General features: G+C 41.4%; 1 protein-coding gene across 1 annotated transcript in view; it reads right to left on the bottom strand.

Annotated features, from left to right (window-relative positions):
* Nucleotides 1–278: 278 nt before the first annotated feature.
* SKOR2 (SKI family transcriptional corepressor 2) overlaps nucleotides 279–23,345 on the bottom strand; it is a 29,716-nt gene continuing 6,649 nt past the window's right edge. The window contains exons 5-9 of the mRNA XM_032206400.1: nucleotides 18,649–18,714; nucleotides 18,167–18,265; nucleotides 13,161–13,228; nucleotides 3,250–3,314; nucleotides 279–1,309 (exon numbers count right to left, since the gene is read on the bottom strand). Of these exons, the coding sequence (XP_032062291.1) occupies nucleotides 3,252–3,314; nucleotides 13,161–13,228; nucleotides 18,167–18,265; nucleotides 18,649–18,714 (296 nt within the window). The 3' untranslated portion in view covers nucleotides 279–1,309; nucleotides 3,250–3,251. The remainder of the gene's footprint in view (nucleotides 1,310–3,249; nucleotides 3,315–13,160; nucleotides 13,229–18,166; nucleotides 18,266–18,648; nucleotides 18,715–23,345) is intronic.

The raw sequence follows: 23,345 nt of genomic DNA, 5'->3' as shown, positions 1-23,345 counted from the left end.
TCTGTTGGGCTGCACCAAGGATCTGTAAAACCAGCTCATCTGACCTCCCAGGGATTTGCTGGGAATGAGGGGAATGTTGAGAGAGCAACTTGGTGACTTACCCAAATGCCAAGGGTGGCTGAAACCGCTTTCAAATACTGGTGGCTCTGGCAAGGAAGCATTGGCAAGGCCCAGTGCTCAGGACTGAGACCATCTGAACAAAGACAACACCATGGGGGAAGCCCTGGCAATCAAGACGCTGCGCGCGATCAGGAAATAACAGAAGACTACAGCTGTGGTTTTTGAAAAGGTGTCTGATTTTGGCTCACGCCTATCCCCTTTATTTCTGTAGAAGCAGAGTTAAATGAAATCCACAAGGCACTTCCTGAAATCACACCAAATCTACTTTTACACTTTTTCTAATAACCAGAGGCATAGTATTTCTTCCATAAAATACATCAACACATTAACATGTCTGTGAATTAAGATGCTTCTAAAAAGATATTCTTGGGGATACATTTATCCATTCATTTTTTTTTTTTTTCAGTAGAACAAGCATAGCATTGAAGTACAGGGAAGCTCAACTATTACCTCATAGTTTTCTTTTTTTTAACTATAGACTTTTTATCCACATGAATGATAAAGAAACTACAACAGAGTTAAATACCTTTTTCGATAACAGTGATTATATTCTTAATTACACTCAATATTAAATTGTAAAATATTTCCAGAGGAGTACAATCTTAATTCATACAGCAGGCAAAGTACCAGAGGAAGAAGGGGTCAAAGGAGAGGGGTGTGAGAGTTTCCAGTCTGCTTTTAAAAAGCACTGTGTATGGCTAACGCTTTTTTATCTATCCATCCATCCAAATGTGGTTCTGGCCCATCTGATACGACGCATGTTTCTTTCCATAAAACGATCACTATCCCAAAGCAAAAGATGAACTGGCAGATGTTGTCAAGTGTTTGTGGCGTTGAAAGGATCATCAGTTCCCTTCACAGCTTATCTGTACTATTCATCAAAAGCATTTTCTCTATCAAGTTCAGTAGTCCTTCTAAAAACACAAAGACTTAAACTTTGGTACCACCAAAAAAGATCCAGGACAGGCAATTTTTGATTTTTTTTTTTTTTGTTGTTTTGTTTTTACTAATAAATGGCTGCTACATTCTATTTTACATGGTTGTCCATGATGCTTTGAGGTCACTTGTCCTTGGGTTCAGAGGAACCTGATTTTTTTGTTTGTTCTTTAAATTTCCAAGCCCTTCCATTGTCTCAGTCTTTATGCAAGTCAGATTTCTGAGTGGTGGGTTATAACTTACAAGGTAACAGCTGCAAAAGAATAAATAAGAATAAATAAACAAAACAAAAACAAAGAGAAAAGGTTACCAACTCTAAGCCCAAATTTGAGATATCTTTACTTTCAGAATTACAACATTTATTTGCAATCCCCACAAAAGGGATACACAAAAGTCACCTGCTCCTGAAGCTTCCTCTGAGACTTTGCTAGTTAATATTTACAGAGTCTCATGGAAATGCTTCATTAAAGACGAAACACAAAGTATAATTGACTGCAGTATGACCAAACACAACCAGACATTCTGGAGAAAGGCAAGTCCAACAAGAGCAACACAAGATTGTGGGAAAACATGGGGCATTAACTGCTCTGTACTGCATGGGGTCTTCGCTCCCTCTGTGCACCGTGTGGTATGTATGTGCATGCACGTTCCTTCTGGAGGCAACTCTTTCCTGCTTGGCACATTGAGAATCTGAAATTGCTTCAGAACAATATAGTTGTGATTCTCTGCTTGACTGATTTAGCTTAGCAGTTAAGTAACAGCTAATCTTTCAAAAGCACTGGGGCCTACTCAGAGAAATCCCTGTTGTCTGCAGGGATGGTGTGTCACTGGAAACAAAAACAGCATGAGGAATGCATCCATCCTTCACTCTCAGCAAACAAGCAGGGAACGCTTGTAGCTGTGATGCCAGCACCTCCCTTGCAGGGATTGTCAGCTGATGAAAACCTGATGCTGAGAACAAACGGTGCCGTTCATCTGATGCTGCCATCCTCAGGCTGGCTTTTATTGTAGATCAGTGCTTTGGACAACACGCTTAGGGCAGGATCCCCTGCTTCTCATTCAGCATGGCATACTGTTTTATTCAGGATATTAATATTACTGAATTTATTTTAAATTGGTGCTCAGATTAATGTAGGCTCAACTGGAAAATGCTGGCAGTCAGTAAGAAAGCATGCAGACGAGGGCAAAACAGACCAACTTGATGCTTAGATTAATCTCCTTATCTCAGCAGGCAGAGCTCAAGGCCACAGATAGTGGTTATCTGGTTACTCTGTGATTACTCCTGATGTTTTTTATTTGTAAATATCTGCTTCTTCCATAGCTCAGGCAAACTTCCGTCACAGATACAATCAAAGCCTTATTCAGATGCCCCAGACTTTCTCCTTAATTCCTTTTCTTTGTGCATTATTGAGGTCTCTGTACATGAATTGCTCTATATTTTTCTAATCTACCTACTCCACATCAAGGGTATTTTTGCTGAATCCACAAGACAAATTCCATGGCATAACACAGTAGCAGAGCTACTGACTTTTTGCCTCTCTGTCTCCAAGCCTCAATCTCTCTGTTTTACCATAAAAAATAGAGAATGTAATTTAAAGGCTTTAGCACCAGGAACTGGAATCTCCCACATCACTGATGATGGACACAATGGTTATTCTCACAGAATGCTTCTGAAAAACACTCCTGAAAAAATATGGTGTTGGGTGCAGGAAGATCCTGCAATGCACCTGCAGGAGACTGAACACTGTAGATCTGCAAGGCTCCCAAACTGTACTGCTCTTTCCTGGCATTGGTTCAACTCAAGTTTCTCCTCAGAAGCGTTGTTATGGGCATGAAAAACCCATCCCTACTTGCCTGTGTGTGAACTTTTACTGCATGCTGAATGTCAGGGTAGTTTTCTTCCTTCTGCCAAAGGTCCATTACCTTGAGGCCCCTTCCCAGTGTCAGTAGAAATACTTGCTCAGGCTACTAGGCTGGATTCACCCAATGGTCAACTCTAACTGCTATGTCCTGCTCCAGTGAAACCTAGCAATTTGGGTGACACGTCTGTGGTCAGCTTTAGACCATAAACAGAGTTGTTAAGTCAGAACCAGTAACGTTACACAACAAAATGATTCGGTTCTTGCAGTGGCTGCAGAGAACAAGATGATGGTCAGGCCTGGCAGAATAACACCTCTTCTCTCACAAACTTACCTTTAGCTTTTGCTGAGGTGCGCACCGAGCTTTTCTTTCCTGATCAAGCTTGCTGCATAGGGAATCTGAAATGAGACAGAACCAAAACCACTGCTTTACACTGTAAGAATGCTGAAGCAGAAATGAAATAAAAATGGCCACGATTAAAACAACAGACATCTTAAAATCCAGTATAAAAGATGTCTTGTGATGTTTTGTTCACATCATTTGCTGACAAAAATAGAAAGACTGCCCATTCCTGCTACCTGTGAAATGATAAAAATCAGCTGTCTGTAACAAAAGGCAAAAAACACTGATCTCTGAGCAGCCAAAATACAGCAGGTTGGGAGTATGAGTCTTCATATATTTATATCGCCATAATTAGAAAGTTCTTAATAGCTATCTCTGACTTGCACCAATCTGAGGAAAGCCACTGAAGTGGAACAAATAATTAAAGGAAAACAGAGAACATCGGCATATTAGGGAACATGGTTATATTTAGAAACAAAGTGGGATGATGTGCTCACAGGCTACAGGGAATGCAGTAAGGGGCAGCTCTTTTTCAATGCTGGGCCTTTACAATGCAACAAAACTAAATTGCTCTGAGATTTCTCCATTAGCTGGGAATCCAAGTGTCTACAAATTCACTATTCTTCAGTGCTACCTTCTGGAAGAATTGCTGGAGGAATTCATGCTGGGATCATAAAATTTGTGTTCCCACACTCCCAGGTGCTGCTGCACACCGAGGTGACCTGCTTCTGCTGCCAGCACTCCGGAATATAGCCAGGAATAATGTCAAATATGTTACTGTGAGCTGATAAATGGGCTGAACTCAAGTCAGGAGCAAAGCTTACGGCTGCAGTAACAGCAAAGGGAGTAGATGGGCACATGCGCTGAGTTCAAGCAACCTGCCCTGTGCTGGTAATAACATACCAGTACCAGGTGAATTTGCATCTGTATCCACAATTTCCCTAACGTGGATTCTTGTACACCCCTCTTCTGGTTTTATCTGCATTGTGCCCACGGTGTGTGAGGACATTTGTGTGAGTTGTGCTCAGCCTGCCTCTGGACTGCTGTAAACTGCCTGCCTTGTCCATGCCTGCCTTGGTAAGGAAAAGGGAAGGCTGGGTCTGAGAGGAAAGAAAGGGACATCTGCAGCTCAGGACCTTTGCTTCTCAGGAAAGGAGGTCAATCTGACTGAAAGACGCAGCACCAGGAAGAAGCTGTGTCTGTAAAGATGAGTTGTCAGACTGAACGAAAGCAGAAGCCTTTCACGGGGGCATGCCACTTCCATTACGTGGTCCTGGGGAAAGGGAAATGTCTATGCACAACATGAGAAGCCCAAACCACTGGTGACCTGAAGGAACCCATGATCTAGGTGTTTTGTCTGACTCTCTTACAACCCTGTCCTTCACAGAAGCTGAAAACTATCATGAAACTTGCTGCTAGATCCTCCCAAAAAAGAGCTCTCCCCTCCAGTGAGTCCTGGGACAGGAAAGAGTGTTTGCCAAGGGTGGAAAAATCCTCTCCAAACTGCACCAGAGAGAGTTGTGCAAAGAAAGTTTTCATCAGATCACCTATTGGCATGATTTACATCGTTACTTCTGAGATAACAGGATCGGTGCAAATCTGGCAGCAAAGGGAGCCACAAACAAACTGTCTGGGTAAGCACCTTTCAGCTGAGACCTGTGATGTTTCTACCAGCTGCTTTATTCCTCTCTCCCACTCGTAACAGCAAATAGGCAACATCAGTCTGCATGGCCGTCAATTATATAGGACATCTCCCAAGCTGTACTGACCTAGATAATACAACGGGGTACATTCTGTCAGAAATGTACTGTTCTTAATCCACTTTTCTGCTATATTTGGCACATCAGCATCTTTTCAATGTGTATTGGTTTGTCCATGCTCCTGGTAATAAGTGAAACTGAGAGGCATGGGTGTTCAATAGGGACAACGACTACTTTCACAGAATCACAGAATCACAGAATTTTCTAGGTTGGAAGAGACCTCAAGGTCATCGAGTCCAACCTCTGACCTAACGCTAACAGTCCCCACTAAACCATATCCCTAAGCTCTACATCTAAACGTCTTTTGAAGACTTCCAGGGATGGTGACTCCACCACTTCCCTGGGCAGCCTGTTCCAGTGCCTCACAACCCTTTCAGTGAAGAAGTTCTTCCTAACATCTAACCTAAAACTCCCCTGGCTCAACTTAAACCCATTCCCCCTCGTCCTGTCACCAGGCACGTGGGAGAACAGGCCAACCCCCACCTCGCTACAGCCTCCCTTGAGGTACCCATAGAGAGCGATAAGGTCGCCCCTGAGCCTCCTCTTCTCCAGGCTGAACAAGCCCAGCTCCCTCAGCCGCTCCTCGTAGGACTTGTTCTCCAGGCCCCTCACCAGCTTTGTCACCCTTCTCTGCACCCGCTCAAGCACCTCCATGTCCTTCTTGTAGCAAGGGGCCCAAAACTGAACACAGTACTCGAGGTGCGGCCTCACCAGAGCCGAGTACAGGGGGACGATCACCTCCCTAGCCCTGCTGGCCACACTGTTCCTGATACAGGCCAGGATGCCGTTGGCCTTCTTGGCCACCTGAGCACACTGCTGGCTCATATTCAGCCGACTATCCACCATCACTCCCAGGTCCTTCTCTGCCTGGCAGCTCTCCAGCCATTCCTCTCCCAGCCTGTAGCTCTGCTTGGGGTTATTGCGCCCCAGGTGCAGGACCCGGCACTTGGCCTTGTTGAACTTCATGCAGTTGACCTCAGCCCATCGGTGCAGCCTATCCAGATCCTCCTGCAGAGCTTTCCTACCCTCAAGCAGATCGACACACGCACCTAACTTGGTGTCACCTGCGAACTTACTGAGGGTGCACTCGATGCCCTCATCCAGATCATCGATGAAGATATTAAAGAGGACCGGCCCCAGCACCGAGCCCTGGGGGACGCCACTAGTGACTGGCCTCCAACTGGGTCTGACTCCATTCACCACGACTCTTTTCCTCACAAGTTAAATCACCTACAATGTCATCTGCTACTTTTTGTGTTGGATGAACGTCTCATGACTCCAGGGCTGCAGTGGAACAGTATTTAGGGCTGTTCATAACATTATGGTCCCCTCTAGTGCATCCAAAGTGAGTGCTCTGATGAAGATCAGCACTTAAATGGACATGAAGATCCAAAGTGCAGCCCCTTATCAAAGGCCACACACCCCTGCCAACAACACCAAAAAAGCAGATGGTTGTGTGTTGGGTTTTAAGCATCAAGCAGTACATTTCTCATGATTAAGCCTAAGGAAATTAGAAGTAAAGTGCAATAGGAGCAGATCTGTAGGGTGCAGGAGAAAATCCCAGTGTCCATGCTGCATTTGCCTTAGGGTTTTCCTTCAGGCTACCTGTAGCCTGAGCACTGACCATGCACTAAGAGCTGGAGCACATTCAGTGCATTCCTGGTCCACACCTGCTTTTCCTTCATCTGTAAGGATACAGTTTGCAAGCTCTGAGTCTCTTCCCCAGTATAAGCAGATAGAATTGGGGATTCAAGTACAAAGCACACGCCTGATCCCTGCTACACGTGCACACAGAGCTGCTGCTCTACACCATCCTATTTTGGAGACTTTGCCTTCTAGGTGGGGTACACAATGACACATCACCCTGACTTTTATTGCTCAAACGGGGAATCTCCGTTAGTCCAAAGCACTACCGTGTACCTACAAGTATTTGGTTAAACAATTTGCATTCCCAGAGAGTACACACATGACGTTTCAGTGGGAGCACTGTCCAGCCAAGACAGCCCTTCCAAACATGAAATGTATTTATGCAGGAAAGGAGACAGATGTGCAGCTGAACTGCCAGTGGAAAACTACAGCTTCTGCACATGTGGTGCTTTGGGATGGAAAGATGTGAGGTATTACACAGAAGAAAAAGCATGCACTGAGCCTTTGACAGCTGGAGGAGGAATCAAAGTGCCAACAGCTTGCCCTAGAGGGAGGTCTCTTCACTACTGCCCCATGAAAGCAGTTATAGCTGTGCAGGCTGAGTTCAGAGACTCTCCTATCCTGTGCATGCTCATAGCAGCACACCTGCCTGCACAGCATGCATGGCAGTCGAGAGCCAAGACTGGAGAATGCAGTCTCTCTCCTATGTATTTTTACTGAAGCACATGAATACTACATTTTGCATGCAGGCAGTAGCAGAGGCTGGCTTGTGGCTCTTTGGTATGTATGGATCCTTTTTTTTTTTAATCAGAATTTTTGCAGTTTGTAAAGTAAAGAAAGTTTTTACTTTTTTTTTTTCTTTTTTTTTTCCTCATAAAAAATAATTCCACAAGCATTCATTTCCTTTAACATTTAAATTTCCTGGAGGAAGAGGTGCAGCTCCATCCTGTTAGTTCAAGGTATTCATTGTCAAGATAAAGGTTTTGTTCACATGTCTTCAAAAAGCTGTCAGTGGAAAATAAAATTCTGGAGAAAAATTCTGGGGGAAATAGTACTTGTTGGCTCACTTTTCTCTACACAGCCAGTGATCTGTATTCAGCATCAGAAGGACATCTTCCCAAATAGTGCCACCAGACCTGAGAACTGAATTCTGTCTGGAATTACGTATATGGAACTAAATACCATCCTTATCTAACTATTCAATTCCACACATACACACACAAAAAAAAAAAAAAAAAAAAAAAAAAAAAGAATATAACAGAATATAAAGAAGCAAACCTGCAGTGTCATCCCAACTGCTAAAGCACAAAAGAGTAAACTCAGAAGTAGAATGGAGTTTACATCTGCAAGACTGGCCACAGGTATATGGCTACATACACACAAGCATTGAACTATGAGATAAAACATGGCTCCTTTTTTTTTTTTTTTTTTTTTTTTCTTCTAATGAAAACTGTCTTGGAGTCATCAACACAGAGTGAACACAGAGTTCCAGAAACATTCTTTTCTCTGTTATTATCTGGGTGTTAGTGGACATACACTGCAGCGAAGACACAGCTCAAGAAATCCCAGTGACATCTCGCTGTACTGATGTTTGCCTCTAACATTCTTGTCAAGGGCAGTCGACCTAGCTGGACCATCTTAGGCAGAGGACCAAAACAGAAATCCCAGTAAAGCACTGCTATTTCCCATTTCCACTTCTCAAATATGGAGTGTCAGGCATACAGTGCCTGACATCTCTGCATATACACGTGATGATGTACGTTAGTTGTAGTTGTACAAGGCACCAACTTTCCATGTATAACAAAAAATAGGAACTAAATCTACTGTTGCTTTTCTTAATAGCAGTAGGACTCAAAGGGATACGATCTCATAGCTCTGAAGACCTAGGAATACCACCCCATGGAGTTTTTTTTTTTTTTTTTTCTTTTTTAAGAAGTCTTTGTCAATCTTTAAAGAACAGGCTGAAAGATGATGCAGACAGAAATCAATTTTTGCAGGCAGATAGTTCCTGATTTATTTTATTGTCTGCCTCTGAAGAACAGAGTTCATTCAAAGTAACACTGAGGGTCGGAGGCCATTAAATATTAGAGTTCTAGGTGAACCCAGCTTTGAGGTCAGAGCACTATTACCAGCCCAAAGTCAGGGCAGTAGGGAGATGGTCAATTCACTGGAGTGAATACAAAAACCAACCAAACCAACATGTTCCACTTGAATAGAATGTCAGAATAATTCACATTTCCAACATGTCTCAAAAAGCTACTGCCTTTTATCCTCACATAAACGTAGTGTGATTGATCACTACCTGATCTTAGCTATCTGAGTCACAATGGCAGGATGACAAACCCTTTTTTTTTAGCCTTTCCTGATGGATAGGCCACAGCTCTGGTTTCCACCTGTGGACAGCATTTCCTGTGAATCTACAAGCTACTTTTAAAAGAACTCTAACAAGAAATGAAGAAAGGTCAGCCTGTTTGCAGTAGGTTTAAATTTGTTGTTTAGTGATCTACTCTTTTGTTTTAGAGGGTTTCATAAAAACATCAAAGGATAAAAATAAGCATGCCAGAAATGCTGCTTCTGATCTGTTTCTTCTGTAAGGAAGGCAGGAAGGAAGTTCATGCTTTTTAAATTTGATCCACTAACACAGTTGCCCAGAAGACAAGACCAAACAGACACAGAGACTCCAGCAGGAGCTAAATCAGTACTATGCCAGGGTGGTTGGGCTGTCCTGACAGATAAATTCTGGTTGTAACGGACAGAAACCAACAACTATGAAGCCAGGTGGGCTTTGATGAGGCTGCACCACGTGTGCCATGTTAGACTTTACCCCAGTCGCTGGACAATGATTTCTTCTCAGTGGCCTTTCAGTACAGCTTAATTCTTAATTAACAGAAGGTGGATAGCCCATGCCTGAAGCAGGACATGACCTCTGAGTCCATGCACTGTACTTAGCCTTTTTGGGAGACAATGCTTTGAGGAAGGAAGAAAAGAAAAATGCTCTCAGTGATTTAAGATCTATATTCTTGTTAAATACTCTGATTGATTGCTCCTTGGCACTTGGCCGAAAGCTTGGCACACACTTGTTTGCAATGCTTCCTGGTAGCTGCTCCAGGCTCTCTGACCAAATCCTTTCTTAACAGAAACAGCTAGTGGCCACACAGCTCCAGCCACCTACTGAGCCTGGTTGTGTCCGAAGAAGTCAATACCCATTTCAGAGGATGTAACAGAACAGATCCCACCCCTCCGTCTTCCCAAAGATCTGAGCCTTCTTCCTGACTTTCAGGAAGACATAAAATAATTTTTAAAGGTCCGGAGTGGACAAAGCATTAAAATTACAGCTCATTGATTAAACACTGTTTTATCTGAGGCTTTTATTGAAGAACGTTAAACCCGTGTCAGGTCCCGGCTGCTGTGTGCAGTGATTGCAGGCTAACAGCAGAGGGCACCTGGAGCCCGAGCCATCGCCTCCCAGACCTGCCAGCCCAGCTCAGCCCAACTTCCCTGCACGTGTTCACTCCCGGCAATTTGTCACCACGTTCTGCATTGCAGTTTCACAATGTCATTCAAGAACTGTGATGAGGAAAAAAAAAATGTGTTCAATGTTAAGTATGGGCTGGGCACAATACGCTGCTCTCAAGCAGTCCTTCAGTTTTTGTTCACATCACAAAGTTGTAATGTTTCTCAAACAGATGTCACTCCTACATTTTGCGTGCAGTGTTAAAAGGCAATCATATTTGGGTAAGTTTTATCAAGCATAGATTCCGTTTGCTGTATTCCAGAACTTTTCTGACACACCAAACGCTCACGGGCAGTTTATTGCTGTGAGTCTGACTATTCTCTTACTCAGCAAGGGGAGGCTGGAAGAATTCCAGTTTAGAGACACTGAAATCTTCGCTCTGGCAAAACATGCATCTGGTATATGCTTTTTACAAGAGTGCTTTTAAACAAAGAGATGCCTTTATGATCATGTGTAAGTGTTAAGAAAGAACTAAATTAAGTTGTATATTCCCTCAGCGGTGAGAAGAGCCAAAAAAAAAAAACCACCAAAAAAAAAAAAAAAAAAAAAAAAAAAAAACTGAGTCATTCATATGAGCTTTAAAATAAAAAAAGCAATTAAGCCAAATTCTGTAGCTACTCAAAACAGTAAATTCTATGTTTAATCCTATACAGGTATACACCTATGAAGCTGTAAGTAAAACTATGATTTAAGTATGCATTAAAAACTTCTGCTTTTCTCTTTATACTCCAGTATTAATGAGAAAATTAAGTGTGGGAAGCTTTGTGACAACAATGATGCAATGTTCCAGGTATATACAAAACAATCTACCCGAGTTAAAAATGACAGAAAAAATAAGTCAAAAGAAACTGCTTTTTAGGTAACCTGCCAAAAGATTTAATTCGTCCATGGCATAAACCAAGAAGGCCAATGGCGTTGTATCATTAGCACATTCAGCTCATTAATCCTGAAGCCAGATATAAAGATACAGAATACATGCACACAAACTTAAAGTAACTGCAGGGATTATCGCATCAGAAGTCCTGACTCCATTTCAGTTATTAACCAAAACATCGCTGACAATTTCTGCACCCAGCTTAAACAAACACCCTAGTTATTTGCTGCGGTCTCTCAGTTCTTCATATGCAAACATCCTTTTATTGGTCTCCCTGTTGCATTACCTGCCTTGCCAATATCAGGAGGGATACCCAAATGCAAACATAAGGATTTACTGGTGCTTTGGCAGCATTTCTATTAACAATACTGAAGTCAGGCAGCCAGTGAGTGAAGAGGTTCTGAACGGCTGGTACAGTACATTAAATGTGGAAACTAGTTTCTGTAAGTACATTCAGGCAGCTCTGTTTAATGATTAAATGACTATTAGTCTTTCTGTAGCAGGTACCACTAATGAAAAGGGTGTGAATTACAAGATCATATTTCTTTTTCTGCCCAAGAAAAAGAACTATGCTTAATCTTGTGATTTCTCCACTTCTTGTTAATTTGAGAAACCACCACTGCAGGCTCGCTGAAGGGCTGGGATATCTGCTTTCAGAAACAACTTCACGATTCTGCCACAAAATGAATGACAGAGAAGATCCATTCATTCTCACCTTGGGAGGGAGACTTAGTTAGCTTCAAGTTCAGCTGACACGAGAGATAAAGGCTGAAGTGAGCCCACAAACTTTGTGCTTAAATGTACTTCACAGCAGGAGCTGGACAGTCACCTGCCTGAAGTCCAAAGCATCAGGGGAAGTGCTTTTCAGGATGGCATCCTAATGACCATCTTCTGCAATTTACAGATTGAGCCAAACTCCCTGCTAGGCATTGAGAGACCAGGGGGAATGCAGAACAACTGGATATGTTAAGGAGTGGAGACCAGCAGCAAAAACAAATCCAAAGATGTTCTGGACTCGATTTTCTCCATAACCAACACCCTCCAACACCCTCCATCTCTCATTGAAATCTCTGAAGTCAGCAGGAACAGAGAGCTGAGATGTTCAGCAGCTCTAAAAATAAGGCCACTCCTAAATGCCTTTAAACGTAGGTGCACACACTTGACAATCCTGGCCTTCAGCTTCATTTTTATGTTGTAACCCATCAAGTAGGAAATGACAGTACAAGAAGGCTGGATGACCCGCACCCAGCCCCAGGGTCTGTGACAAGCACTAGGAAAATTTAGATGCTTGAGCACAGGGTTGATTCAGACAAGTGGAGATCTTTGGCAAGCCTGCCTCAAAAACTGTTGAATGTCAGACTGATCACAGAAAAAGCACTAACAAAACAAACACTGCCTGACAGCCTCCCGTTCACTAGGATGGCTGGCTCGTAATACTGCATTTGTGCTCCACTAAGCAGTATCCGAGTAAGAAACAACATCACATACTCCACTCTTTGCCTGTTTTGGATTCAGTTAGCTCCTGAACTCCAAATTTTCAAAACAGGACACTGGTATGCAAGGATTCGGAGCTGCACTAGCTCACTCACATACACATGCAAAATCCCACTTGATTTTAAAATAAACAAGCAATAGAGCAAACAGCAATGTGTACATACACTGAACTGCGTTTTGGCAACTGGATCCTTTACTACTGAGTTAAGCACTTACTCTAATGGCTGAAATTTGAAAAAGACACATCCTAAGGTTTATTTGCCAGGGCTGAACTGCACCCCTTGGCAACTATTGCAAGTATTTAACTGCTTAGGGTTTACTGACTCAGTCCTCGTGTTTCTCTCTGAAGGAGCACCTCTCAGTGTTCAGTCAACACATCCCATTTAGTTGAAACATGAAGACCCATCTGGTTACTGTATGAAAGTAAATCTCCAGGTAATTAGACTCTAAACCAGTTGAGAACTGCATGCTTACATCCTGCTAAGCATAAGGTAATACGAGCTCAGTAACACTGCATCTGCATGGCTTGCAAAGGAAAGGCTTGAGGAGTGTACTTAAATAAAACCAACACAAAGTGATAGTTCATAACATTTTTAGTAGAATACAAACTTACAATTTGTAGCTGCTGTACCATTTCCTCTCTGTATGCCAGCTCCCTTTTCATCTGATCTTGAAAATTATCTATAATAAAGAGAAGAAAACAGTAGATGCAGTAGTTAGAACAGAGACCACAGTAGAACTCATATAAATCAAATGAAACCAAATGCAACCACTACTGAGGAGCTGTGAAGTACCACAAAACCCTTCACCCAACTAAAAGCCTAACAAAAACTTCTTATCTAGTAAGAGACACTGTAGACAACAGAAAAGCTTGGGAAAAATGATTCAGCTACTTCCTCGGCTAGCAAATGCTAAGGTTCTGCTGCTAACATTCATTCCCACAATGATTTTCTCAATGGGCCAGACTCTGCAGTCATTAGTCAAACTTCAGCAGACACTGGAGAGAACAGCAAAAACTGCTTTGCTTTGGTATAAATCTGTTGACATCAATAGGGATGTCCAATATGTGAGAATAGAAGGCGTTCAAGGATGCAGGGTTTGATTTGTAGTTCATAACATTGTGCTGACGGCTTTGAACACAACTCAAAAAATTAAAGTTCCTTAAACAGCGACGTGGAACTCAGATGGCAAAAAGTTTTTGAAATACAGATCACAGCTTCCATGACAGCTGGGTTACTGCACAGGCCAGCCTTCAGCTCTGGTAGCTCCTCCTTTCCTTATTTTCCTTCACTGTAACCATTTCAGACAAAACTTCATTTAGATAGAATATTAGCTGCTGGCTTGTGATTCAGAGCATTGCTGTCAGAGGGTGGGAAAAATAAAAATGTAAAAAGGAAAGAGTTTGGAGAGTTTCAGAATGATAAAGACGCGGGTGCAGCGATGGACTATTAAATGTAATAGGACAGAAAATCCACTCCAAGCAACACCATTTTAATCCAGGAGACAGAATTCTGTCCCAGACCATGGGAGCAGCGAGGTGAATGCCAACAGAAAACAGCATGGGGCACCTCAGCACACAGAGCTGTCAAACCAGAGTGGGCTTGCCGAAGGGCATTGCAAGGCCAAGGCAGCTAGAATGGCTTATTTACAATTAACAATTACAAGACTTAAACAGCCACGTTGGCTGTTGGGACACAAACCCAGGACGCAGGAAGGCTGGGTTCAATATCTGCTCTAGTGGGCTCCGTGCCTGTGTCTCGCCATGCCTCATTTCATCACCAGTAAATCAGGAATAATAGCACTGCTTCATCTGCCAAGCACGTTGGAAGGATTAATAGATTAAATGACTGTGAGATACTTGGATAGTGCAGTAATGGGAGTCACAGAAATACCTAAATTGCTCAGAAAGGTTTGAGGCCAGGTGAGAGCATGCGGCTCCTATCAATGCTCCGCGTGCTGGGACCTCACCCACTCCCAGGTCAGCCCCACAGGCTCACCACAAAAGCTCAACCCCAAAATCACAATCAGGATGGCAGAGAGCAGCTGTGGCACAACACAGTGGAGAGGCAGGATGTACCTTGCCCATGGGGAGAGTGGATGTGTGCCCACAAAGCGTGGGCACGGGAAAGGGCTGGAAGAAAGCACAACGGGGAAGAGCTCTGTCATCTTTCATGAAAAAATTTTGCCTTCTCTGAATGAAAACCGAAAGCTGTTGTTTAAAAGGCAAGGAGGCACTTTAGGATGACAAGAAAATGTCAGTGAAACAAAGAAAGAATGAGACGATTTGTCAGGCTGAAACCATCAGGAGTCCAGCATGGCCACATTCAAAAGGACATGGTGACATTATCTTAATGAATTTCTTCGGAATTCAAACAAAATTCCGCAGATTTTTTCACCCTGATTCCTCTGTTCCAACTTGACAAGTAAAGGAAGCTAGCACAAATAAAAACAGATTTGCAATTCTTCCCTTGCTTACCAAATAGCCATGCAGTACAAAGAGGTGGCAGTCCCCTGTTCTGTCACCGAATGCTGACAGCGCTGTGCTACCTGCTATGTGGATCCTTTTCCAGCTTCACTTTGGCAGGAGCAGGCTTTGCAGAGAAATCAGCCTCATCTCCTCAACACCTTCCTCCCTGACTGCCCCCTCGCAGCTTCCTCACCTCCCAGAACAAGTGGCTCGGAAATCCTGCTCAGCCCTGTGTGGCAAACGCCCAGACTCACTGTGGAAATGGGGTTAATGGTAAGGAGAACATTTTTTCCGGCAGCATTAACTGAGACTAACTGCTTACAGACAAAGCCTGGCAATACCCAGGAGAAAAGATATGAATATTTAAAGAGTTTTCTTAACACAAACTTAAATACTTTAACTATCCAGCCTACGTCTCTGCTGTTTTACCGCCGTGTTGTTAAATGCAGCTGGACAAAATGCGAGCCAGCCAACGCCAAGGGTACGACCAGCGCAGGGCTCTGGGAGAACATGCTGCAATATATGCAGGTGCATATATTCCTATCAGGTCAGCAAATTCTTCAAGAGGTCCTTTTGCTTTGTGTTGAGAGACTTTCTAGGCAAAGAGAAACCTTACCTGCAGCTTTCAAGCGCATTAGTAATATAAAAAATTAAGGTGCAAGCAGCAGAAGGCAAGGTCTGCTGCTTTATAAATGATCACAGCCATACCTGAAGCAGGTCAAGCCACAGAGAAGCGAGCAGCATTCTACTGCTGAATGAGTTGGAAATAGGATCAGTTCTCATTTAATAGGGATTTCCATGACAAGAGCATGGAAACCAAAAGCTGTTTACACATGAGACTGTATAGTGGTGCTGTGGGTGGTGGTTTGATGCTATTCATGTTGACTGCTCCCAAAATGCTCAGTTCCAAATGTGAGACCCAAAGAAAGATGACTTTTGAGTTAACTCCAGGTAACCTGACAAGAACATTTTCTAGAGACATATAGCACCATTTTCCACATCTCACATGTTGACTCCCTGCTGAAACAAGGATGAATTTTATCTTTTATAAAAGCGATTGAGAAGACTTAAAAGCCAAACGCCTCTCCTTTACAAGCACAAAGTACAGTGAGAACCACCAGCACCCGAGAGTGAGAATTACGCTGGCAGTGTGTTTCTGTCCCCAGCAGCTTCGGGACTAGACAGAGGTTCAGTCCCCATGGCCTCTCAGCCCCCTGCCTGATGCTGCAGTGACCTGGACTGGGATATAAAGCCTGTTACCCTCCAGCTTTTTGCCCTCCTATAGCTTCAGGCATTTCCAAGCCACGAGCAATACAATTTTAATTTTACCTCCACGTTCCTTTCACTGGTTTTCCTAATATTTCTCTCCCTAGCTCCTTCCTATCCACCACCACCACAGGCCGTTAGTAACTTTGCCAGGAAAACCTGGCAAAACTAAGAGCTCCTAACACCCAACCTGAAGCAGCAGCCCCGTCTAGCAGCAAGAGCCTGGAGCAGACCTCATCTCTTTCAGTGTAACACATACTTCTCTAAGAGGGCATATCTTGGATTTTACACTTACTTGCTTTACAAAGACCTATTTTCTTGTTTTATTACATGGGGAAGGGGTTTTTTTTGGTAAATCTAAATCTGTAAATAGGTTTTACGGTCACTTACATATATTGTTTATAGCACATTATCTGTTTTCTATTTTAATCCTGAAGAAAATTGACCACTACTTTGTGGTACGTTGAAACCACATATTTTTCAAGCCGGCATACACAGTCGCCACTTCCTTGGTTGGCCGTATGTGTTCTTTTCTTTTATTTGAATTGTATTTCATGTGGTTTAATTGCAGTGTTTATTTACATGGCAATGACAGAGCATTAATTTTACTGTAGAAGAACAAAAGGATAAATGAGTGACCTGAATGGCAAAACTCCAAGATGCCATTTCACCAATACCACACATCAAATATTTTGATCTACACAAATTATGTGAAAATTACCTCACTCCCAAACCCAAGTAATGACTGAATTTATACTGAAGGATGAGGTTATCTCCTTTCATTAATATCTATACCACCTCAGGCTCTTCTTTATTTATGAAGTTTTCAATATTTGGGCTAAAGATGGAATCATTTCCAGAGACCTGCCTTGCACTTTCTTACTTCCCTGAACTTACCCTATCTGATGCTACAGAAAGTGGGGAAACTTGTTCTTTAAATAACATGAAAACACCATCTGTGTTCCCACTTTTTCTTCTGAGTCAGAGAGGTGCAACGTTCCTTTGCTTGCAGCAGTGATTTTTGTTGTATTGTTTATCTCAGTGTACTGGTCATGTTGTTTTTTGTCCCTAGAGTTTTTATGAAGAAACTTGGAGATCTAAAAGAATGGAGAGTTTCTGAACTCTTCAAGAAACTGTGGTAAACCATCATAAGGGTATTCTGCCCAAGTGCTGCTGAGATATTTCAATCATGTAGGAGTTAAGAGAAGTTAGCAAAAGGCAGAACAAGCTGACAATTAGTCTGGGAAGGCTTTAAATATCTATCCTGGTTTGCTGTGAATCATACAGTGCTTCATCCATTTCTCAAAGGAAAACAAGGACAAAGAGCCCTCTCAAACAACACATCTCTAGAGGAAAAATCCCAAATGTTATTTCCACTCCTTAAACACACTCCTTAAACTCCAAATCAATTCTCTAGCATCAGCTAGGACCAAAAAAAAGATGTCCATAAATTACCCTGTCTTCAAATGCCTACAAGAAGCTGGTTAAGCAGGCTGACATCCCTGTGCCCCAAGAAGTCCCCCGCAGGTTTCTCTATGTGCTGGAAGACCCCCTTCCAACAGGCTTTAAAATATTTCTATTAGATCTGGGATCAAAGCTCACTGGAGGCAGAGATACTCCCAATTTTCTACCCCTGAGGACATGCTGTTTTCAGTGTTATTAAATCCAGTCAAAAATACACCAAGACAGACATCCAGCTTCACATTTTCTCTATAAGAGACCTGCTTTGGTAGCCTGAAAAGCCACAGCAGACGTGCCATCGACCTCAGCAGAACTAAGCCAAAAATCCTGGCAACACAACTGAGAACATACTTCTCCCACTTTTAACAGCCCAACAACAACCAACAACCCACGAATAACACCAAAACCACAGATAAGTGTCTTACTGAAGACAGGGAATGACGCATTTCCTTTCAACACTTGGAATTCCTGTTCTAGTCTCCTCCGTAAGTCAATTTGTTCAAACAAAACCTTCTGGAGTTCCTCTAACAAAGAGAAAAGTGCTTTTACTAATCTGTATAAATAATTCTTGAGTGAACATTCATAGAGCAATTCATTACTATAAGACAAAATATTTTAGCAGTTATAAAAAAAAAAGTGTTGCATAGACCTACAATAGATTTTGTGCAGAAAGCCATGAATATAAATCAATGTAATATATTATTTTAAAGTATTATATTACAGTGTCATGTATTGATTGATATATATGCATTAATCTCAATTATATCCACCCAAAGGTCCATATATTATTCATATGTTACTTGACAAGCTTAAAATATGGTGCAGAACAAAAATGCCCCCTATTATCCTCATATTCTATTAAAACAAAGAGCAGTTTTATAACGTAAGAGGCCCTTATTTATTTTACCTTTCCCCATGTTTTCTACATCCTTCTTCAGTGAATGAGGTGGGTTGGTTTCTTGTGTGTGTTCACCTTAATAAAAGAAAGAAAAAAAAGTTATTGATTTACTGATACCGTTTTCCATCAGTATTGTCTTTACTATGCAACTGCTCCAGAGAATATGAAGCAAAAAAGGAAAAAAAATAAAACCAAAGAAAGAATATGAATCAGGTTCCTTTACAGCATCCAAGTGTCATTCACAAACAGGACAAGCCCTGCCTGAGACCTCTGAGGTTCTGGCTCCTCTCAGGGTCTCAGGCGTGCTACTGCACTCTGCTCAAATACTCTGCACTCTTGGCTCCAAAAACACTCTCTGTCAAATTTTACTGCTTAGACACATTTTGTGAACACAGCTCATCTTTGTGTGCCTTGCAGAAGTGACTGCAGGACTTGCATTTGTTTCTAGTTCAGTAAAGTGTCTACCCTACCACTGCTTGCTGCAGACGAAACTTGAGGTCTTGCGATACCAAGGAGAGCTCCTCTTCCACGTATTCTGCTAAACTGATCCATGCTTTCACTCCAACGCTTCGTGAAGATACTCAGAGATTGACTAGAAGTGAGCTGAGAAAGGGGCAGAGCTTTGCCTACAATCTCATCTCCTCTCTTCACAACAGGAAATCTATTCTTTCTAGCTGGGTAGGATCCTGTTCCAAAATCCTTTTGCACAAGCCTCTTTGCCTTCATTGTCTCTTTAACTTTATAACCTTCTACAGCTCTATGCCAAGGACTTATTATAACTGTAAATAATTAAAAACAAGCTGAAAAAAAAATTGACACCAGCTGGATTTGCATCTAAAGGATACACCTACGAGGTCAACAAATTCAGAGACTTCTGTCTTTGATTGCTTACATCGCTCTTAGTGATACAGTAGTAAAAAAAAATCTAAATAACAGAGTTGCACTATTTCTCTCTCTATATATTGCTTCTTTCAGCCTTTTCAATTACAAATAAAAACCAAGAAAAAAAAAAAACAAGCCACTACCAAGAAAAAAAATGCCTTCACAAGGTGTTATATTCACCTGGATGACAGTTTGACTTAAATACAAATCTTCTGATAGAAGGTTTTATTTTAATTATCCTCTGAAAGTGCAAATTTTTCTTCTAATTTCTATGAGCAGGGTTTTGGGAAAAAAAGCTTGGAAAACAATTTTTAAAAGACAAAATACCACTCTTAATGAAATAACTGGAAGGTTTTCTATTACTTACAGTTGAAATATAAAAGAACTCTCAATAATTAAGAAAATATTTGGTAAGTAGTCAATTATTGAACTAATTGGATTAATTCTCACTTTTGTCCAGACAGTAAATGCACTTCATTAAATACTGTTGAATAACCACAGGAAAGACACACATGTAAAGCTACTTATTTATTTACATATTTGGAAGAAAGAGTCATGGAGCGAATTTCTTGGTTTGGGGGAAAAATAAAAAGCTATAGCCCTGAAGGAGTCACTGTATAACAGGTGAGACAGCAGCTACTTAAAAAACTCATACTGTCACAATGCATTTGGTAGTAGGTTGTGACAATACGCAAATCTGAAAGTTGAATTGGAAGGTCTTGTTTCATATGCAGTCAGAAATCTTTTCACAAAGCATTTAGTTCTGTTTTTAAAAATCGATGTATTCTTATACCCAGTAAACCTTGAAGTCATAATATATGAAACATATCCAATAGCTATGCATTTCAACATCTGCTCTCTCTTCTTATGTCCTTATTTAAAATAAAAAAAAAAGTAATTGAGGCATACACATTTACACAACTGATTCCCGATGCCAGCAAGTCCATTTAAAAAATCTGTTTACGTAACACAATTATACAAATATCATTTTTGTATTATATTTGGTATAAACATATAAACAAAGTAGTTTTCCACAGGTAAGCTGTCACACCACATTAAAAGAAAAACAAGCTTGAAAAAAAAGAAAAAAATATCACTTTTGGGGCAGCGGTTTGAAGCGTTCCCATAATGCAAAATGGCCTTTTTATTAGTTTAGTTAACATAATCCAGTTTTAAATAGGATTGATAATAAAAGAAATATTGTGTCAGATAAATATAGAATGAGGGTACGGAAGAAAAAATGAAGGAGTTTAGGAAGGGTATTTATTAAATTATAAATATTAGTATATTTTCTCCAAACAATTCAATCTTAGCCATTCTTTTCTGAATGTTTTATGTGCAATTTTGAGGGAGAACACTCACAGACAGAAGGTATCAGAATTCTTCAAGAGTGGGAAGAGAAGGGGGAAGAGATGAGATCCTAGCACAGAGCATGGCAGCCACAGAGACAGCTCTTTCTCAGACACTTGGTTGAGGTTTCAGGGCCGTATGGTTTGAGGCTGCGACTCTCTGGGACTTAAAGAACTTTTTACATTAAAATAAAAATAGGGGTGTGTAGTACGATGAAAATCTTCTCCAGTATCTATAGCCTCCCTACTAAGCTCCTGAAAAGGCTTATTAGAAAATCTACAGCCCTTGCCTCCCAAATAAGTAAAGAAGAGGATGGGAAAAATGAAGGTATTTAAAGGCAAAACCCAGCACATCATTTTTAAAGAATCAACTGCATTTTTAAACTGCTTTCTGATGTTCAAACAAGGCCTTGACATTATTATTGTTAATGGTGATAATGACAATAATCAGATGAGTTTCACCTTTCCAGTCCCCCTCAAAATGATAATCAGGAAACTGCTCTTCTCAGTTTTTCCATACTTCCCAGAGGCCTCATCATGTGTTGTGTACTGTTATACCTTAATTGAAAGGGAGGAGGTATTGAATATTTAACCAGCTTCCTTTCTCTTAAATGTTAATTAAAAGCTAAATAGGTGTTTAAAAACAAACAAACAGAAAGCCCAAAGAATTTTAATCAGTCTAAGAAAAAATCGCTTCCCCTCATAATAGCTCCACCATAACTCTCTTGGGCCTTGTCTGCTACACACAAACTTGGGCCTGCTCTGTAGCACGTAAAACAGAAGCACTGAAAGCACTGAAAGCTGCTCAAGCCCCCTCTGTGGATACCTAGGGTTTGTTTCTGAGAGGTTCAGCTTTGGTTTAGTCAGAAAAATTGACCTGTACCTCAACGGCCTGTTGGACAGGGGCCGGAGGGGATGAAGTATCCACGGCCACTCTGCACTGCCTCTGCTAAAGCTTTCGCTACCTCTGTTCTTGCCAGTTAGCTCGGGTTCTTTCCAATTAGCACAGACATTTTTAATCTGGAATAAAAGTGGGTTATATTTCGGGGTTACACAAATGGCATCTTTATTCTCGAACATGAACATCCACCCATGGAGGAAAGGAGCAGTGGTGTCTGTGGGTAGGCACGCCTCGAATTACTTTACAATGCTCCAAAAACACAGGAGGGCCCCATTTGTACATCGGCACAACCTCAGCTCTTGGATGCCACCATTTCATTAGCTCTGCACCCACTGGAGTAGTTAAGATTTAAATTCTAAAAAAAAAATAAGCTGTCTGTGTCTGGGCATCAGCCTTGTTATTCCTGGACAACACTATGTACCGCAGAGTGCGCGTGGCCTGCAGCTCATCCCTGTGAGGAGAATTTCACGGTGGGAAAGCCTGCAGCATCGATGATCTACAAGGACCAACATAACTAATTTTATTTTATTTTTATTTTTTTCTGGAAAGAGTTCTGTGCACAGTCACAGAGACTGCGGTGGTGATGATATTGGTATCTTCTGGGTAGAAATATATATTCATTTAAAAAATATAGGCAGATGTGAACCGGCAGACTTTGAGAGCTCCAAAGGCTCCATCTGTATTTACAATTAATTACTTGCTTTAGGACACGCACAGTTCTTGCGTTTGTCCTGAAGAAATCCTACCAAAACACACCCTTACTGAAAATATTCATGCATCTTGAATATTCATGCCACATTTGGGGGATGAATAATCAATAGGCTAATCAGACCTTTGGAAAATATGCCTATTTTAGGAAACATAATAAGCATATTTTAAGTGCTTTTCTATACCAAGGCTGATATACATGCCTTGCAAAATCTGGAGATTCAAATGTTAATTTGCCCTTAAAGTGGTTTTAACTTTAAAACAAACTAGTTCTATTTTTGCAGATATAATAAAGCCTAGTTTGCAACCTCCGTTTAAAGTTCAAAACATGGACATGAGATTTTATAATACCTGCAAAATATCTCTAATGGAGATATTTTGACAGTTTGGGGATTTCAAACTAAACATTCAAATACTGTGAATGGTAAAAAAATATGAAAATCTTTAGACAACAAATCAATTGGCTTTTGGTCTGAGCCACGGGCATACATCTGGAAAGTATCTCACAACTTTATTCTGGAAGCACAGAATAGTATAGGGCTAGAACATTTCTAATTTTTATTTTTTTTTATTTTTTTTTTTAGTGGAAGGTGAGGTTCTCACCAGCATCCAGAAGCCGGGTGTTAAATAAAAAAACCCACACACGAAAACAACACTGAATATTGTGAAACTTGCAAAAATAAAGAAATTCAACAATATTCTCCCCCTTTATTAATTCAAAGAGAGCTCCTAAACTTAGTAATAACAGAATAGAAAAGAGACAGGAATACTACACAAGGACCCAATCCTACTGCCTGTCTGCACTTTTGTCTGCTGCGCGCATCCACGTACTCACATGCAACCTTATCTATTAATTTGCAGTATGG

Source organism: Aythya fuligula, chromosome Z, assembly GCF_009819795.1.
Source record: "Aythya fuligula isolate bAytFul2 chromosome Z, bAytFul2.pri, whole genome shotgun sequence".
Taxonomy (NCBI): Eukaryota; Metazoa; Chordata; class Aves; order Anseriformes; family Anatidae; genus Aythya; species Aythya fuligula.
The sequence above is the reverse complement of the archived record's forward strand: the minus strand, read 5'-3'. Positions and strand labels throughout refer to the sequence as shown.